General features: G+C 36.9%; 1 protein-coding gene across 1 annotated transcript; it reads right to left on the bottom strand.

The window, feature by feature from the left end:
• Positions 1-1061: 1061 nt before the first annotated feature.
• LOC131639447 (uncharacterized) lies at positions 1062-12272 on the bottom strand. Its single transcript, XM_058909942.1, has 7 exons — positions 12200-12272; positions 7423-7483; positions 3213-3459; positions 2753-3100; positions 2403-2636; positions 1652-2276; positions 1062-1540 (listed from the first exon to the last, which is right to left on the bottom strand). Exons 1-7 carry the CDS (start codon positions 12270-12272, stop codon positions 1062-1064), a joined length of 2067 nt encoding a protein of 688 aa, XP_058765925.1.
• Positions 12273-19587: the final 7315 nt, after the last annotated feature.

The raw sequence follows: 19587 nt of genomic DNA, 5'->3' as shown, positions 1-19587 counted from the left end.
GTACTCTAATACTATGCAATTTCTATTTCAGGAATTATATAAAGAGTATGCACAAAATCATCGCAAGAAGCACTGACTCAGAAGGTTCAGCATGCAACATCAGAACATGGTCTGGCAAGACATCAGGAGATGGTTAAGCAGAATCAGAACATGGTCTATGGAAGCATCAGAAGGACTTGAGATCAGAAGCAGAAGCACTGAAGTTCTCATGGTATCACGCTCAGAAGCACTTCAAGGTCAGAAGACAAGAAGATGCTTTGCACCAAGCTGTTTGACTATGATGATATTCAAACGTTGTTCACACAAACATCAGATCAGAAGCAAGTACTAGCTTGCAGGCTACGCTGACTGACAAAAGGAACGTTGAAAGCTATTAAAGGCAACGTCAGTAGACACAGCGAAAGCAAGGCTCGAGGTAGTTGACAAAAGAGTGAAACATTAAATGCAATGCTGTACGGAATACGCAAAGCATTAAATGCTCCCAACGGTCATCTTCTCAAACGCCTATAAATATGAAGTTCTGATGAGAAGCAAAGTTACGAATTCTGAATACAAGACTTTATACAAAAACGCTGATACTCTGTCAAATTCAAAAGCTCTCAAACTTCATCTTCAACCTCACTACATTGCTGTTGTAATATATTAGTGAGGTTAAGCTTAAACTTAAGAGAAAATCACGGTTGTGATAATAGCTTTATTAGAAGCATTGTAACTCTTAGAACTTGTTTACATTAAGTTGTATGGACTAGAGTGATCAGGTTGTTGATCAGAATACTCTAGAAAGTCTTAGAGGGTATCTAAGCAGATTGTTCCTAGAGTGATCAGGTTGTGATCAGTATACTCTAGAAGACTTAGAAGTTGTTTAAGTGGAAAACCATTGTAATCTCGTGTGATTAGTGGATTAAATCCTCAGGTGAGGTAAATCACTCCAAAGGGGGTGGACTGGAGTAGTTTAGTTAACAACGAACCAGGATAAAAATCATTGTGCAAATTGTTTGTATCTTACAAGTTTTAAAGCTACACTTATTCAAACCCCCCCTTTCTAAGTGTTTTTCTATCCTTCAGAAGCATCTCCAACCAAAAGCCTTCACATTCAAAGTGGCATCAATCTTCCAAATATCTAAGAAAGCCGAATCATATCGATTAGCCGGACCAAAAGGAACAAAAACATTACACAGAAAATGGTAGCATGAAGCTACGGTGTACACTCCATCCGAATGAAGCTTCCAAAGAGCTGAGTCTGCACGGGATACTGACAGCGTTTCCTCGGTTAACACTTGATATATGCTGCTAATATCACTTTCAAGGGCAACAACTCCATAATGCACAACGTTTGAAGCCTCCGCATTAACGGGAAAAACAGAACCGCTCGGGGCAGCAGCTTCACCGACAGCAGGAACTGTAGCAGGGGCAGAATTAGCACCCAAAACAGTAACTTCCAGTTCAGCCATAACACCAACAGTAGGGGCAGTAACCGCAGCTTCATTATGAGCAGAATTCGGAGCAGCAACTTCGCCTAAAGCATGGTTAACGGAGATACCTAAATCTCCCCAAGTCCAAGTCCCATCAATCCATCAGCCCATGGCTCCGATTGAAATATCTTGCAACAAAGAGTACTTGTAAAGATTCTCAAAAAGATCCTTTAAAGTACCACAATTCAACCAATGAGATTTCCAAAAAGAAATAGTGTGTCCGTCTCCAACCTGAAAAAGAAAATTGTTAGTAAAAAAATTCTCCGGTAACTCTTTCCCCAATGATAATAAATCCGCCCACCACACCGACGATGACCTATCCTTCTTAGCTTTCAAAGAATAACAACTCAACCTAAGATTCACATCCTCATACCGCGCTTTTAACATTCTATACCATAATTCATTAGAAGCACTGAAAATCCTCCAATTCCACTTCAAAAGGAGCGCTTTATTAAAAAGGTCAAATCTTCTAAAACCAAGACCGCCTTTCTCCACCGGAAGGCACAAGTCATTCCACTTCACCCAATGCATTTTCCTTTTCTCTTCCGTCCCTCCCCACAAAAAATTACTTTGCATCTTATTAATCTCCGATATAATCTTCTTCGGAGCTTTGTAGAAAGAAAGAGTGAATATCGCCAAACTAATTAGAACCGATTTTAAAAGAGTTATCCTCCCTCCAAAACTAAGCCACCGCCCTTTCCAAGAATTCAATCTCCTCCTAACATTGTCCAATAGAGGCTTCCAAGAAGAGATTCTTCTAGGATTTTTACCAACAAGAATACCGAGAAATTTGAACTCCTTCTCCTACTTCCTACAATTAAGGAAATTGGTAGCCACTCCCATAAAGTGCGAGTTAATGTTGACCCCAATCAACTTTCTCTTGTGATAATTAATGCTAAGGCCCGACACCAACTCAAAGCTTCGTAAAACCTCCTTAATGGCCCAAAGGTGATTCCAACTCCCATAGCCAATTAAGAGTGTGTCATCGGAAAATTGGAGAATATCTACAAAACATTTTCCATTCACATTAAAACCAACAAAGTCACCATTATCGACCGCTCTTCCAACCAAGGCCTTTAAACCTTCCGCCACTATAACAAAAAGAAAGGGGATATAGGATCTCCTTGACGGAGACCCCTTTCCACCAAGAATTCCTTCGTTGGACTACCATTAACAATCACTGACATCTTGCTAGAGAAAACAATAGCCTCCATCCACCTTATCCACCCATTCCCGAAACCCATCCTTCTCATCAAGTACCTAAGAAAAATCCAACTCACTTTGTCATAAGCCTTTTCAAAATCAACTTTAAAGAGAAGACACTCCTTTCCCTCTTTACTAGCAAAATCAACTAACTCGTTGGCAATTAACACTCCATCCATCATTTGCCTACCCGGAACGAAGGCACTTTGGCAATTAGAAATGATAGAAGGAAGAACTTTCTTGATCCTACAAGCCAAAAGTTTAGAAACCATTTTGTAAATACTTCCCACAAGACAAATTGGCCGGTAATCATCTAACACTAAAGGATTGCTATTCTTCGGAATTAGAGCAATAAAAGAAGATGTAATACATTTGGACAACACCGCTCCGGAGAAAAAACTATTAAAACAAGCAAGAACATCTTCCTTTAGAAAAGACCAACACTTCTTAATAAAAAGAAATACCATCCGGTCCCATACTTTTTGTGCCATCACAACTCCACACCGCCTCTTTAATTTCTTCAATCGAAAAAGGAACCTCAATCGATAAAGATTGCTCCTCGCTCAAAGAATTAAAAGCAATTCCATCCATCAAAGGTCTCTCAAAACAATCCTCCTTGTATTTGCTTTCAAAATGAGACTTCACCGCTTCCTTCACCGCATTAACCGAATTAACGACTCCCTCATTAGTGTTTAACGAGCAAATACGGTTCCTACGCCTCCTCTCCTTCACAACATTATGGAAAAATCTACTATTAGCATCCCCATCGTTTAACCATTTCAATCTACTTTTTTGAATAAGCAGATTAATTGTTATCCAGTGTAAGTAGTGTAAAATGTTTTACACGGTCGGTGCATTATAATCATTCATAAGTGACACTTTAAATATAATTAAAGTAAAAATTAAACTCTTATAAAAATTTAACAGCTACAATTAACTCACCGTGTAAAATATCTTTAAATTCATACTACAACTATATTTTCTGTGGCCTGTGCAGCTTGCCATTGCAACAGCAAACTTAGAATATTAATTGTTTAATTTTATTATAGATTTTAACTTCTTTTTTCTTTTCCTTTTGATTTCAGAATGCAAGTTCAAAAAATGTATGAAGAGGGGATAGTGTTTTAACTTAAATTTAACCTTTACATTTTGTACTTTTTTTTGTTTTAAAATGCATGAAAAGGGGATAGTGTTCAAAAAAAGCATGAAGAGGGGATAGTGTTTTAATTCTTGTTAGCTTTATTTATTGCTTGCAAAAGAGTGGTAGTAGAACTGTGATGATAGAAATGAGCAATAATTAGGTAATACACTTTCTGGTAGGATAGAGTGTGTAGGATCAAGTGGCATAGCCACTTTATTTTACACTAATCATTACATGGTACTTGTTATTCTCCTTTTTTTTAGAAGCACAAAAAATTGTAATGTGTCTTTATTTTACACTAAGCATTAATGTAGTTCTTTTCTTTACTTCGTTCATTCAAATTTCATATACTTTTTTTGGAAGGACAAAATTAATTCGATAAAATTAACAGGAAAGGCGTAAGGAAGGTCTATTACACCAGTCCACAAATCACATAATACCAGTAAGCTAGTAACACCAGTATAACCTACCAAAATAGGTACACACATTGGAGATGCAAAAACACTATAGTACAAGAGTGAAATGCACTCCTAAACTAAAATGAAAGAGATTCACACTAGTTCCACCCCAATAAAATACACGAATCTAAACAGGCTTAAATGGTCCTACCTCCAATCAATACTCGAAAAATCCGCAATTTTGAAGCAGAAACCGAAATCTTTGTGATAATATTAACAGAAAATGGTATAGGTGGACAACACACAACAGCAGCTCACAACCGAACGAACAAAACCAGCCTCTGAACTGACGCAGTTGAACACTAGACCGAAACAGAAAAACAGTACTTCGCCTGAACCGCTTGATTTCACCAAAACACCGACGCGATTCAAAATCAACGAGATGGAACAAAAGAGATGTCACTCTTGACGTGATGATAATCTCCACCAGGACCTTTTTGAGTTGGCGTACAACTGACACAGTGGCCGTTCAACATCCGATTCTCAAGCAAGCAGTCGGATTGATCATCCAATGATTGAGGGAGTAGTTGAAGCCTTTCACTTTGCACTTCAGCCATTTCCATGTTGCAATCTTAATTTCTTCGCTCATTTGCTCCGCTGATCTAGAACTATCTCTAAACACTTTTTCATTATGCCCATTCCACATATCCAAATACAGGCGAACCAAATTACACAGAATTTCTCCGCTTGCATTATGCCCATTCCGCAAAGTCCTTCAAACTGATGATAGTTTTCTAAAGCCTTGTTGTGCATAGCTGCATAAACGTTTAGCCACCATAGGACCGATACCCAAACCTGCATAGAGAAACTGCATTCAAAGAAAATATGAGAAGCATTTTCAGTAACAGCGCATCCAAAAGGGCAGTCTGATTGGATTTTGTTGATGTTTTTATTGGCTGATTGGCATTTATGTTTGGCTAAAATATAATAGCAGCAATATGTAATAGAATGTATAAGTCTTGCAAATATAAAAGAACAAAACAGATACAAGCAAGATGTTATACGGAATGTCATGACATCAACTCATGACAACGCGCCTGCAGAACTGGAACATGAAGATTCAGTCTGATATTCAACAAATACAGAATATTCTATGGAATATTATGTAATCCCATGTGGCGCGGATTAAAAAGTCAAAAGAATCAAGTCAGAATATCGAAGAATCAAATCAGAATATTGAAGATTCAGCCGTTTCTAATTTAGGAGATAAATTAGGAAACTTGTGATTGAAGACCTTTCTTTTAGCAGAAGATATCTGCTGATTTGTAACAGCTAGTAGTGCTGCGATTGTAAGCCCAAATCCATTTGGAAATAGGTTATAAAAAGAAACCTTTGTAACCTAGTTTTGTAAGCAAACCGTGTATTGAAAAGATGTAGTCATAAGGGTTTGTAAAGGTAGACCACCCAGGTTGTGGGATGACTGTCATGTCCTTCTCGAAACCTGAAGGTAAGAGAAGTTATTATTCTCACTCGAAACCTGTAGGTAAGAGTTGAGTATTATGTCCTTGATTGAAGCTGTGAAGCAAGATCAAGTAAGCTTTTATTGTTAATTGTTTAAATAGCTGTTACAGGGTTGTAACAGTTAGGTATCACTAGGGAGTGAGCAGAGGTTCTCTTGTCTTAGATGGATTTCTGAGATAAAGGTTACATTGGGTAGTGACTAGGTAAACCAGAGGTTGTTTATCTGTAAACCAGAGGTTGTTTACATAAAACTGTACTACTGATAGTGAAATCTTCTTCTTGGATTGGTAGCCCCTAAAGTAGGTAGTTAGACCGAACTGGGTTAACAATTCAATGTGTTATTTATCTTCTGCAATGTATTATTTGTTCAGTCTTGGATGTTGTACACTACGCCAAATTTGTCTTTTAGCAGCACAACTACGAAAGCACTTTTAGGAAAAAGCGCTGCTATAGGTTTCGCTAAAGACAAAACTATAAAACAAGGGAAAAAAGTGCTGGTATAGGGGGTGCTACAAAAGTGCTTTTCAAAAGCGCTGGTATAGGGGGGTGCTACGAAAGCGCTTTTAGGAAAGCGTTGGTATATGGGGGTGCTACGAAAGCGCTTTAGAAAAGCGCTGCTATAGGTAGGTTATGAAAGCGCTTTTAAAAGCGCTGGTATATGGATAGGATACGAAAGCACTTTTGTTCTAAAAAGCGCTGGTAAAGGTCAGGTTATAAAGGCGCTTTTGAAAAGCGCTCTTGTAGCTTATTTTAAAATAAATTTTTAAAGCAAAATTAACAAATTATTCGTTTTTCCTTTAGTAATGTTTTCCCTTTACTCGTAAACCCTACCGTCTCTCTTCTCCCCTCCACGCGAAAATGGCCAGAACGGCCATCCCCTACCGTCTCTCTTCTCCGACCGCCCTCCCTTCGTGCTCTTGCTTCCATCAAAACCCTCGTTTATCATCCTTCTCCGACTGCCCTCTTTTTCTGTCAAACCCTCAAAGGGTTGTGTCCATTTTTTTGTCAAACCCTCTTTTTCTGAACTTGAGCCGGCTGTGGCCACGTTTCTCCTCGCCGTCGTTCTTCCTCCTTCCGCCGCCGTCGTGCCTTCAGCCAGGTATTGATTATCATTTAGTTTTAGGTTTAAGTGAAAATTTTAGGTTTTGATAATAGTCATTATTATAGTTGAATTCTGTTGTTAGTCAGTTTGTTCAAACAAACTGGCAAACTATCAGTTAGTTTAGGGTTTTTTGTAATGACAAATATTAGTTGTTGTAAGAGTACAAGAATGGTTTCACTTTGCACTCTTTTGTAATTTTGATTATCTCTTTACCTGGTGCTGAATTTTTGCTGGCTGGCTGGAAATTAATTAGTTCAGTTGTAATATATCTTAGAGAGGAATTAATTTTTCGTCTATGCCTCAATGGTTTCTCATGTATTCCATCATTTTTACTTGTGAACTTTGCTATTTTCTTTTGTGTCTTCTCTTTGACATGTTTTTAATACTTTCTGAAAACAAAACAACAACAGTGTCTAAGAACTGCGCCAATCTTCTTGTTACTTTGGCCCCAATCAGGATATAGTTGGCTTTATTCTTAATTGTTGTAAATTTCTCCACTATAGTCTATAACTATCCAACATAGATGTGCCCAATTTATAACAGTAGGAATTAATATATGTAAATAGGCTGAGAAAAATGCATTACTCTTCAATAGGATCTCCATAAGACTGCTCCCAGTTGGATACAATACCTTCAAGCCTTGAAACTGAAACACAATAAATATAAAAAATTGCATCACTATAACAAATATCCGATTTTGCTGCATGTATCTCGTTTTGTACATAACGTTAGAACCATGTATCCGTTTGTCGACTTCTTTACATGTAACTATACTATTTTGACGACTCCGAAGATGCTCATGCACTTATCTTTGCATTTCGGGACTGTTTTTTATCGGTTTTGCTTATGCCCGTAATCAAAAGTCGGCCTTAGGGTCTGAATTTCAGAAAACCGACTTCTTTTTTGAGTCCGTGAGGACGTTTTACCATAGCCATGTAAATTTCGTTTAATTCCGACAACTTTCTTTTTTGACACTTATTTCGATTTCACCGATTTCGGTTCCGATTTACTTGTACATAGTTACTTTGACTTCCATTTGATTTGTATACATGTTTAAATAGTAATAGTGTACTAATGTGCCTTAGTTTGTTTGATAATATTGAATAAGACTTCTTTATTAAACTTTTGTTTTGATTCAGAAATATTCTGATTGTTTACTAACATCAAAGTAGCATCATAATCAAGGGATGTTTATTTTCACATGTAAAATTGAAGCATACACTTTAATTATGGAATGATGCTTATTTTCACATGTAAAATTTGTCTATCCATGTCATTTTATACTCTTCAATTAACTTTTTTATTTTATATTTTTCAGGAATATCTTTGCTAGATAGGGGTTACTTGTGAAGAGTGAAAGTTTAATCGTTTTCAAGAATCTTACATTGTGTGGGTCTAGAAGTTGCTTACTTCTATACAGGTAATTAATTGTTCTCTCTTGCCAAAGTAATATGTTGCGTTTTATTGCTTCAGATTCATTCCGTGTATACTTTGCGTTTTGACAGAAACGCATTATACCGTTTTGTGCCTTAATAATTAGTTGTTTTTGTTTAGCTTAATTAAGACATGGATAAGACATGGATGAATTCAAACTGATTTTCGAAAGAGTACGAGAAAGGGGTATGGGAATTCGTTAAGTTTGCGGTTGCGCACGCCGAAGACCCGATTCGAATGACGTGTCCTTGCTTGGGTTGCTGTTATGGGGGTCAGGTTGACGGGGATCAGTTGGCATCGCATTTACTACGGTTTGGAATTGATAGAAGTTATACATGTTGGATTTTGCATGGTGAGAAAAGTAACGGGAATGTTGAGTCAAGGTGTAATACGACGTATGCTTCAAACGACGATTGCACAGACACATACGATTATGATCGAGTCGAAGAGATTGCAGAAGCATTGAAGAAAATCTTGAGGATTGTCCAAAATGTTCGAGAGGTTGGTAAGCGATGCAAAGAAACCGTTGTATGATGGTTGTACAAAATTCACAAGATTGTATGCGGTGTTAAAGTTGTACAACTTAAAGGCAGACAATGGATGGTCGGATAAAAGTTTCACAGAGTTATTAGCCCTTATGAAAGATATGCTACCAGAGGATAATGTTCTTCCCAATCGAACGTATGAGGCCAAAAAGATGTTGTCCTCTATTGGTATGAGCTATGATAAGATACATGTCTGTCCAAACGATTGCATTTTGTTTCGAAACGAGTATGCAGCGTTGAATGAGTGTCCTAAATGCGGTGCCCCTCGATATAAGAAAAAGTTGTCTCCGGCAAAAGTCTTATGGTATTTTCCTATAATTCCGAGATTTAGACACATGTATCATAGTGAAACCGATTCAAGACACTTGACTTGGCATGCAGATGAAAGAATTATTGATGGAAAGTTGCGACAACCGGCAGACTCACCATAGTGGATGAAAGTTGAGAATGATTATCCTGAATTTGGAAAAGAAGCAAGAAACCTTCGCTTGTCATTGTCTACTGATGGAATGAACCCGCATGGTATTCAAAGTATCTCGCATAGCACTTGGCCTGTGATTCTTATGATTTATAACCTACCTTTGTGGCTATGTATGAAGCGTAAGTACATGATGTTATCTATGTTAATTTTTGGGCCTAAACAACCAGGGAATGACATAGACGTATACTTGGCACCCTTAATCGAAGATTTAAAGTTTTGTGGGAGAACAGTGTGGAGGTATACGATGAGTATAGGAAAGAAGGTTTCAACTTGAGGGCGATGTTGTTTGGAACAATTAATGATTTTCCAGCATACGGAAATCTATCAGGGTACAACAATAAAGGTCAAAAAGCGTGTCCTGTTTGTGAAGATGAAACCGATATGACACAATTAAATCTTAGTCAGAAGAATGTCTTTCTAGGTCATCGTAGATTCTTAAATTCTAATCATCACTACCGTGGGTGGAGAAAAGCATTCAATGGAAAGGAAGAACAACGTACAACCCCGCCTTTTTTGACAGGTGATCAAATTTTTGAAAAGGTGAAAGATGTGAGCACTCAGTTTGGCAAGCCTTTTGCACATTTACTTGTCAAGGGTGGGTGGAAGAAGAGGTCAATGTTTTTTGAATTTCCATATTGGAAGTCGCTGTACGTAAGACATTTCCTCAATGTGATGCACATTGAAAAAAAATGTATTTGACAGTGTTATAGGTACGTTACTCAATATACAAGGAAAGCCTAAGGATGGCCTTAACATAAGGAAGGACATGGTAAACATGGGAATGAGAACTGAATTGGGACCCGTGACGAAAGGAAGACGAACATATCTGCCACCTGCTGTTTACACTCTATCTAGAAAGGAGAAGAAAACATTGTGTAAGTTCCTCAGTGAAGTTAAAGTTCCAGAAGGCTACTCATCAGATATTAGAAGACTTGTATCCATGAAAGACCTCAAGTTAAAAAGTTTAAAGACGCATGATTGCCATGTTATAGTGGAACATTTTCTACCAATAGGTATACGTTCTATTCTGCCAGAAAAAGTAAGAAGCGCAATAACTAAACTGTGTTTTTTCTTTAGGTCAATTTGCAGTAAGGTGATCGATCCCGCGATCTTACCAACATTGCAAAAAGAGATAGTTGTTACTTTATGTGATCTTGAAATGTATTTTCCTCCCTCGTTTTTTGACATAATGGTTCATCTAGTCGTTCATCTTGTGAAAGAGACACAATTTTGTGGACCAGCTTATATGAGATGGATGTACCCTGCTGAACGTTTTATGAAAATATTAAAAGGGTACGTGAAAAATAGAAGTCGACCAGAGGGTTGTATTGCCGAACAATACATTGTTGAAGAAGCGGTTGAGTTTTGTACTGAATATCTGTCAAATGTTCAATCAATTGGACTCCCCAAATCTCATATTGTTGAAAAAAAAAAAAGGAAAAAGGCTAATTGGAAATAAAGTTGTGACAGTATCAATGGTCGAGAGGGATCAAGTGCATTTGTATGTTCTGCACAATGAGATTGAGGTTGAGCCGTATGTTAAAATGCACAAGGTTGTTCTCCGAGGTTTAAATTCGAATAGAAATGAGAATTGGATAATATGAGAGCACAATCGAAGTTTCATACTGTGGTTTAGGGAACATATTTATTCAAAGTATCGTTCAGATCCTGCTTCAGTAACAGAAAGGTTGAGATGTTTAGCATATGGTCCAAGTATAGTTGTGTTTTCTTATAGCGCATACGCAATTAATGGATACACATTTTATACCAAAGAACAAGATGATAAAAGTACTATGAAAAATAGTGGTGTTACCTTGGTAGCTGAAGCAATGCACATATCAAGTGCGAATGACTTAAATCCGAAATTTGCAAATTTGTAATATTTTGGGGTTATCGAGCGCATTTTGGTGTTTGATTACGCGAAGTTGCAGATTCCTGTATTTGGTTGCAAGTGGGTTGAAAATAATAATGGCATACGAATGGATAAGTCAGGATTTTTGCAAGTGGATCTCAATAGGGTGGGGTACAAAGATGAGCCTTTCATTCTAGCCTCTCAAGCTAAACAAGTGTTCTATGTCAATGATCCGACAAGTACGAAATGGTCTATAGTGCTTTTATCTTACAAAATAATTGATGAAAACATTGGAGATCAAGGTGGTATTGGTGTTGGCATTAAATCTTGTACAAGAAACGATCAAAATGAGAATGAAAATGATCATAATGAGGGTATTTGGATCAATCCAAACGTCCGCGTTGTTAAGAGACGCGTAGAACATATTCCTACCAAGAAAAGAAATAGACGTTAATGAAAAAGGTAATAGTATACATATTCCGACAACTTTCTTTTTTTGACACAAGTACTAATGTGCTTTATTCAATTTGTACCGATTGTTATATATTCAATTTGTATAGTTTTTTTCAATTTGTATTCTGATTGTTACAATACTTGTCATCCGATTTTGGTGCATATTTTCGTTTTGTACATAACTTTTGAACCATGTATCCGTTTGTCGACTTCTTTACATGTTACTATACTATTTTGACGATTCCGCAGCTGCTCATGCACTTATCTTTGCATTTTAGGACTGTTTTTTATCGTTTTTGCTTCTGTCCATAATCAAAAGTCGGGTTTAGGGTCTGAATTTCGGAAAACCGACTTCATTTTGAGTCTGTGAGGACGTTTTACCATAGCCATGTAAATTTCGTTCATTTCCGACAACTTTCTTTTTTGACACTTATTCCGATTTCATCGATTTCGATTTCGATTTACTTGTACATGGTTACTTTGACTTCCATTTGACTTGTATAGATTGTTAACTTATTAATAGTGTACTAATGTGCTTTAGTTTGTTTGATACAGGTCAAATGGCTAGTAATCAAGAAAACTCACAAGAAAACTCACAAGATAGAGATGCTCCAGATACAAATCCTCCATCTGATACATCATCAATAGAAGTTGCACGAGGCATCACCATTATGAAGGGAATCATTCGAGATAGAGACAAAGGATTAATATATAATTTAGAATGGAATTCTGATAATCAAGCAATTGGTACTAATGCTGCAAAGTTGACAAGCTACATTGGTACACTTGTTCGTTTGCATATTCCAATCTCCGTATCTAAATGGAATCTGAAAAGGAAACCGTTGGACGATAAAAAAGATATGATTTGGTTTGACCTTAAGGTATCATATATGGTTGTTGTTATTATCTTGACGATAATTTGTTTAAATTACTTATACTAACACACTCTATGTGTATATTTTTTCGCAGAGGTCTTTTAACATACCAGATGAGCGTAAACGCTACATACTTGGTTTGGCCGGAAAAAGATATAGAGGGTGGAAAGCTTTTTTAACAAACACCTATCTTAAGGATAAAGAAGGAAACTTTCTTGAAGAGGCACCGGGACGTCCAAAAAAATATGAGCTCTTCATTAAAGAAAAAGATTGGGTTGAGTTTGTAAATCAAAGAGATGAAGCTTTCTGGAAAAGGAGTGCCACAAATAGGGAGAGAGCATCAAAACCCGCATATCCATACAAAAAAGGGCGCTTGGGATATGCACGCTTAGAGGAAAAAATTGTAAGTAAATAGAAATGTTACGTTCTTATTAATTGTCTAAATGTGTTGTAATTGACGATTTTATCATTTTTGTCAATGCATAGTTAGAGGAGATGAAAAGTGAGGAAACCTCACTTCCAGTACATGTATTGTGGAAGGAAGCTCGTGTGGGCAAGAATCGAGCTGTTGATCCCGATGTTCAAAAAGTTTATGATGAATGTGTAAGTATAACATTGTGTCTTTAATTAAATCAAATGTTTATTAATATATAATTAATTTTTTATCTCCACTAATAATTTTTGAAATGTAAATGAATTACAGGAGACCATGTCGCAATCGGTCTCCACCGGTGAGGACCAGGATAATAGGAGCGTACTTAGTAGAGCACTAGATGTTCCTAAGTATCCCGGTCGGGTGAGGGGTAAAGGTCATGGTGTGACTCCAACCTTTTTCTATAAGCATTCTAGGAGAAGAAATCCTACCAATGAAGAAGTGTTGCAAAAATTGCAGGAATTACAAGCACAAGTCTTTGAATTGCAAAGAGATAAAGAGATGTATATGAGAGAAAAGTGCAATACTTCATCGGTGAAAGAAACTAGTGATAAAGCTAGTATCAACTGTCAAAGAAAATTTCCCGAGGTAATTATAAATTCTTTTTTCCTACAATTGTTCTATTTTATTAATGATAATGACTCTATATTTATTATTGGTTTAGGGCATTTCATCTTGCCAACTATACTTATCGTCACCGGATTATCGCCTAGTTGGCAAGGGAAAAGTGCACAACACTTTGGGAGATTTACTTCACCATAGACCGCTCCCGGATGGACACCTAAAAGTATCGGTTGATGTTGTATTAGATCATGATGCGGTGCTACCGGTACCTGACATGGTCTCAGAGACAACATTGTTGCGAGATGCAATAGGGTCATTGTTGCATGGCCCTCGGAGCTCATTTTCATTGGTGATGGGGTATGTTGAAAACCATTATGAATCATTTAGTTTTCGAATGTCAATTCTGAAACGTTACGTGAATTATTTTTTACATGATAATTTTAGACTGCTCCTACAAAACCCGCAATTAAGGGTAAAGGGATTTTGCAGGAGGACGAGTCTGTTGCATCACTAAAAGAGGTACATTTAAAGTTTTAATATATGATCTGAATCTAAAACTGCATGATTTTATAATTTACCTAAGTTATATGATTTTTAGGTATCTGCTCGGGGGTCACAACAAGTGACGCAACAAGTTCGTAGTGTACCACCTAAGGAAAAGGGTCCTCCGAAGCCAGGGGCAAAAAAAGGTGCTTTTGTGGCTCGATACCGGCAGACGCTCGGAACACTTGTTGATATGTCAGATTTGACGACAAGTGCTTTCCGTGAAATTAATATGGATGAAGCTGTCTCTGGTATTGAATTCCTCGAAAATATTGCACTAGATGACATGCATGAGATTTTTACGCATGACCAACTAGGCGTCGGTAATATTCACTCATACATCCGATAATCCGATGAATATATTATTTAATTAGTTGAACAATTTATTTACACATTTCAATGAAAATAATCTAATTTTTTTTATGTTTTTATTTAAGGTTGTTGTATGACAAAGTGTTGCGCAGACTGAATTGTCAAATAGATTCCATTTCGTGTCTTCCGCCCATTGCAGCGGACAGATAATTGCTACAGAACCGGAATCAGTTAGACAGCGCTTAGTCGATAGATTCCTGACCACCGACAATACAGAAAGCCTGTTTCTTTGGGCGTATAATCCCCGACCAGTAGGGTTAGTTTCTCATTCTTGGTTCATCTAATCTTTGTTTCTTTTGCGTAGCAAAATTTTCATATAAACTTTTGTTTTAATTTATAGAGCACACTGGTTGTTTCTTGCTATCAACTCTATAAAAGAAGTGGTATATTTTCTGAATTCGGTAGATGGTGAGTGGACCAATTATCCGGCTATGAAGTCAATGATTGATACGTTAGTGAAATCGTTCTAAATATTTGTGTATATTTATATATTTAATTATTTGTGAGATTGATCTAAATATATGCTTTTATATTTTTGTTAGATCAATACAAGTGTTCCGAAGTCAAAGAGACGCACAGGTATCCCGGACTAAATCAAACAACAATTCTTGGATCAAAGTGCAGGTACATTAATTTTTACAATTTTGCTTATAATAGTTATGCTACTTGATAAAACAAGACAACTATAAAATCTTATTTGTTTTTCTATGTAGTGTCTGAAACAGCAAAATAGTTATGATTGCGGATACTTTGTTTTGAGGTTTTTGAAAGAAATCCTTCAAACGAATCAATTAGAGATTCCAATCACGGTATGGATTTATAACTTAAGATAATTTCTTATAATTTATTACATTTAACTAAATCATTCATTTTATGTTTTTATTATGTAGTACTTTGATGACTTCTATGCTGCTTCTTACACGAGACTTAAGTTGGAAGAAATCAAAGAGGAATTGTGTCAATTTTATATTCAGCAACTATTCATATAGGTATGAATACATTATTGTGTGATAAGTTTTATGAATACATTACTGTGTGACGAAATTTGATAATGACTTTTTGTTTGAGTTTCTTTGGTGGATGTTGGTTCATTTTGCTTAATATTAGTTGATGATGATGACGTTGTTATATGAATCAAGTTTGTTTTTGTTGTTGTTAAGTGGTGCTGATAGTTTGATTTGAGACTGGATTGATGACACATTACATTGGTGGATTGAGTTGCAAATCACATGAAATTGTTGCTAATAATATTGTTGATGTTACTGAATGACAATTTGTTTTCTTGGAAAATTTGAAGTATAGATGTTGGAGCCTTTAATTGTGTTAGAGCAAAGTTAGTTTAATTGACCGTGTTGTTTTGTTCATATTTTGCAGGACCAGGACCGTGCGCTCGTCGGATTTTTTATATTTCGGGCTTATATTCTGATTTAGTTATTGTTAGAGATGAGTTAGTTATATGTATCTGATTTAGTTTGTTTGAGATGAGTTAGTTACATGTGAATTGAACTATAATGGTGTGTATATATATATATATATATATATATTATTTTGGATTATAATGGTATTATATTGGTATATAATGTCCTACCTATGGTTGAAAATATTACAGGTTGAAAATATATTACAGGTCGAAAATAAATATAGGTTGAAAATATTACAGGTTGAAAATATATTACAGGTCGAAAATATTACAGGTTGAAAATAAATATAAATTACAGGTCAAACTGGGAGGCTTAAATTACAGGTTGCACTTTAAAATACTGTGTTTAGCAACGACAGCGCTTTCAAAGACGCTCTTAAAGGCCTACCTACGAAAGCGCTTTATAACTAAAAGCGCTGCCTAAGATAAAAAAAAAGCATAAAAGATTAAAAAAAAAGCGCAACCTACGAAAGCACTTTCTTGAAAAAGCGCTGCTATAGGGGATGCTATGAGAGCGCTTTTCTGGATAAAAGCGCTGCTATAGGGGAGGCTACGAGAGCACTTTTCTGGAAAAAGCGCTGCTATAGGGGAGGCTACGAGAGCGCTTTTATGGAAAAAGCGCTGCTATAGGGGGGCTACGAGAGCGCTTTTATGGAAAAAGCGCTGCTATAGGGGAGGCTACGAGAGCGCTTTTGGCGTTTTAAAAGCGCTGTCGTTACCTACGGCACCACTGGCTTTGGCAACGCTTTAAGCGCTCTAAAAGACCAAAATAAGCGCTGTCGTAGACCTTGTACGGCGTAGTGGTAACCTCGTGTATAACATCAGGATCAGGTTTAATGGCTTGTCCTATTACAGAACCAATGAAGTTTACAATCTGGTTATGTTGACTGAACTAACATGATCCTTGTACTCATGGACTCCTTCTTCTTAGGGGTAATCAAAAATTGGGGATCATTCTGTCCCGTCTTAGCCAAGCTGATAACATATCAGATGTCTTGACATTGTGAGTGACATCCTGAGTCTGTCATACCAGAATTTCATATTTGATTGATAACTCCTCTCTTAACTAAGTTACCCTTCGAAGGAAACTTATTTTGAAAAAGTCGCCAAACTAGTACTGCCACTTTTAGAGGTACGAATTTATTTCAAGCTTCTACGAAATTTGTTTCTTCGTCAAAAGGATTTCTCGCCATAATAATCTCATAGGCTTCTTTGACTGAGTATTGCCCTAAACCCCAATTCCAACTATCCATCCTCCCTGAATCGAGTGTTATGTTCTGAATTTTCTCGCCAATTTCGTTTTCTACTACTATTTCTTCTTTTGATAGATCTCTACTCCATTTAAATCTTTGACGCCTTTCCTCCTGTTCGTTTAGTAACATATCTCTAATCAAGATGTTTTTCTCATCACATATATTGCATAGACCTGGATATTTATCCTTTAGCAATACGCCGTCGCTCCACATATCCATCCAAAAAAGGGTTTCCTTAACATTCCCTATATTTCTCTTAAGGTTACTCACCATCCAATTAGGTTCAAATCCCCAAACTTCTTTTTCTATGTTTTGTAAATCCTTCCACCAAACTGAACAATCACTCCCATCCCCAATTATTATACCATTCCTCTCCCTATCTTGCTTTCCAGCACCTTATACCATGTATTGTTTTTATCCGAAAGTAGTCTCTACTTTCATTTTCCTAATATATCTAAATTAAAAGCTTTTAAATTCTTAATACCCTAATCCCCCTCACTTTTGACCCGACACGCTCTATCCCATTGCCCCTAATTAAATTTTCTAGTGTCCTCTCGCCCACCCCACAAGAACTTTTTGAAGAGAGATTCAAGTTTGCGAATAATACCTGACGGTGCCTTAAAGAAGAAAAGGAAGTAGACTGGTATAGCATACAGGATTGACTTCAAGAGAACTATTCTCCCACCAATGGATAAATGTTTGTTTTCCATTTAAACAATCTTTGCCTAACAGTGTCAACCACTAGTCTCCATATTCCTAATGAACGAGGATTACTCCCGATCGGTAGACCCAAATAAGAAAATGGGAGACTACCAACTCTGTAATTGAGTACTAGTGCCGCCTACTGTAGCCATGTCTAATGTACGTTAATTCCAATTAGTTGGCTTTTATGGAAATTTATCTTCAAACCTGATGCCAATTCAAATAGTTGTAATGTTGCCTTGATTACCCATATAATTTTCCATTTCTTTTTACCCACTATCAGCGTATCGTCGACATATTACAGGTGAGAAACCGACACTCCGTCACTACCAAATTGAAATTCTTCAAAGTTATTAAGTTGGATCGATTCAGCCATCAAAATGTTCAGCCCCTCCGCCGCTATTAAGAAGAGAAACCGTGAAAGAGGGTCACTTTGCCCCAAGCCTCTTCCGACCCCAAACTCCTTCGTAGGGCTACAGTTTACCAGGACCGAGATCCGAGCTGCCTGTAAAGATTCATAAATCCAGTAGCGCCAATTCTCATGAAATTAAATCTTCTCCATTACGAAATCTAAATATTTCCAATCCACCGAATCAAAAGCTTTTTCGAAGTCTACTTTTTACATCAAAGCGTCTAATTTTTCCTTTTCGCCTCATCCACAATCTCATTTGCAATTAAAATATTGTCTGCTATTTATCTTCATTCTAAAAATGCAGACTGTGAAGCTGAAATCACCTTTTGCACCATTGTTCTCAATCTGTTGGCTAGAATTTTGGATAAAACCTTGTGCATACAACCAATTAAGGAGATTGGTCGAATTCGGACAGTCTCACCGGGTTATCTTTTTTCGGTATTAATGTTATAAACACGTTGTTTGCACCTCTTACTAGTTTTCCATTACTATGGAATTCTGTTAAGAATCAATGAAAATCATCCTTTATAACTTCTCAAAATTCCTTGATGAAGTCAAAACTAACGTCATCCAGTCCCGGACTCTTCGAGCTTTCATACTCCCAAACCTCTCTCTCAATCTCATCTTCAGTGAACTCTACAATTAGCCTCGCATTATCCTTAGCTTCAAGTTTACTGAAATTAAATGCCTGCAGTACCACTTTCTGCCCATTCTTTGCTTCAAACTGAACTTTGAAGTGATTAAAGACCTCCTATTTTATCTCTTCAACCCCTTCCAATTTTGTACCATTAACCTCAATGCTCAAGATTTCATTGGTTCTTCTTCTATTGTTAATGCATCTATGAAAGAAGTTTGAGTTTGCATCTCCTTCTTTAAATCAACGCATTCGCGACTTTTGACACATGATGCTACAATTTAATTTGGATAACATTAGTAGTTTTGTTGTTGAGTCTCTTTCAGCGGTGATTTCCTCTGTTGACAATGCTGAAATTTCCCCTTTAAGTTCCAGTTTGTTAACTTCTTCTTTCAACTTCTCCATTTTTCTCGCTAAGTTTGCACACTGAGCCTTATGCCAATCCTTTAGATGACCCTTTATCAATTTCAATTTCTCTTTGAGCACATATGCACCCCATCCTTGTATATCAAAAATTCTCCATTTTTCTTCAACGAATATGTGGTATCCCTCTAAATATTTCCAGCACGAGAGCATTCTAAACGGCCTCGGACCCCAAATCAAAGATTTATCCCCGAGTATTATTGGACAATGATTAGACAGCCCCTTATCCAAGCACCATTGTGTGCATCTTGGCTACTGTTGTAGCCAACCTTCAGACACCAGAAAATGATCAATTCGACTCATCAATGTTCCATCTAGTTTCGACCAATTGAATCTCCTCCCATTCAAAGGTAA

This window comes from Vicia villosa, unplaced genomic scaffold (genome assembly GCF_029867415.1).
Source record: "Vicia villosa cultivar HV-30 ecotype Madison, WI unplaced genomic scaffold, Vvil1.0 ctg.002637F_1_1, whole genome shotgun sequence".
NCBI lineage: Eukaryota > Viridiplantae > Streptophyta > Magnoliopsida > Fabales > Fabaceae > Vicia > Vicia villosa.
Note: the sequence above shows the minus strand (reverse complement) of the source record. Positions and strands in the feature narration are given on the sequence as shown.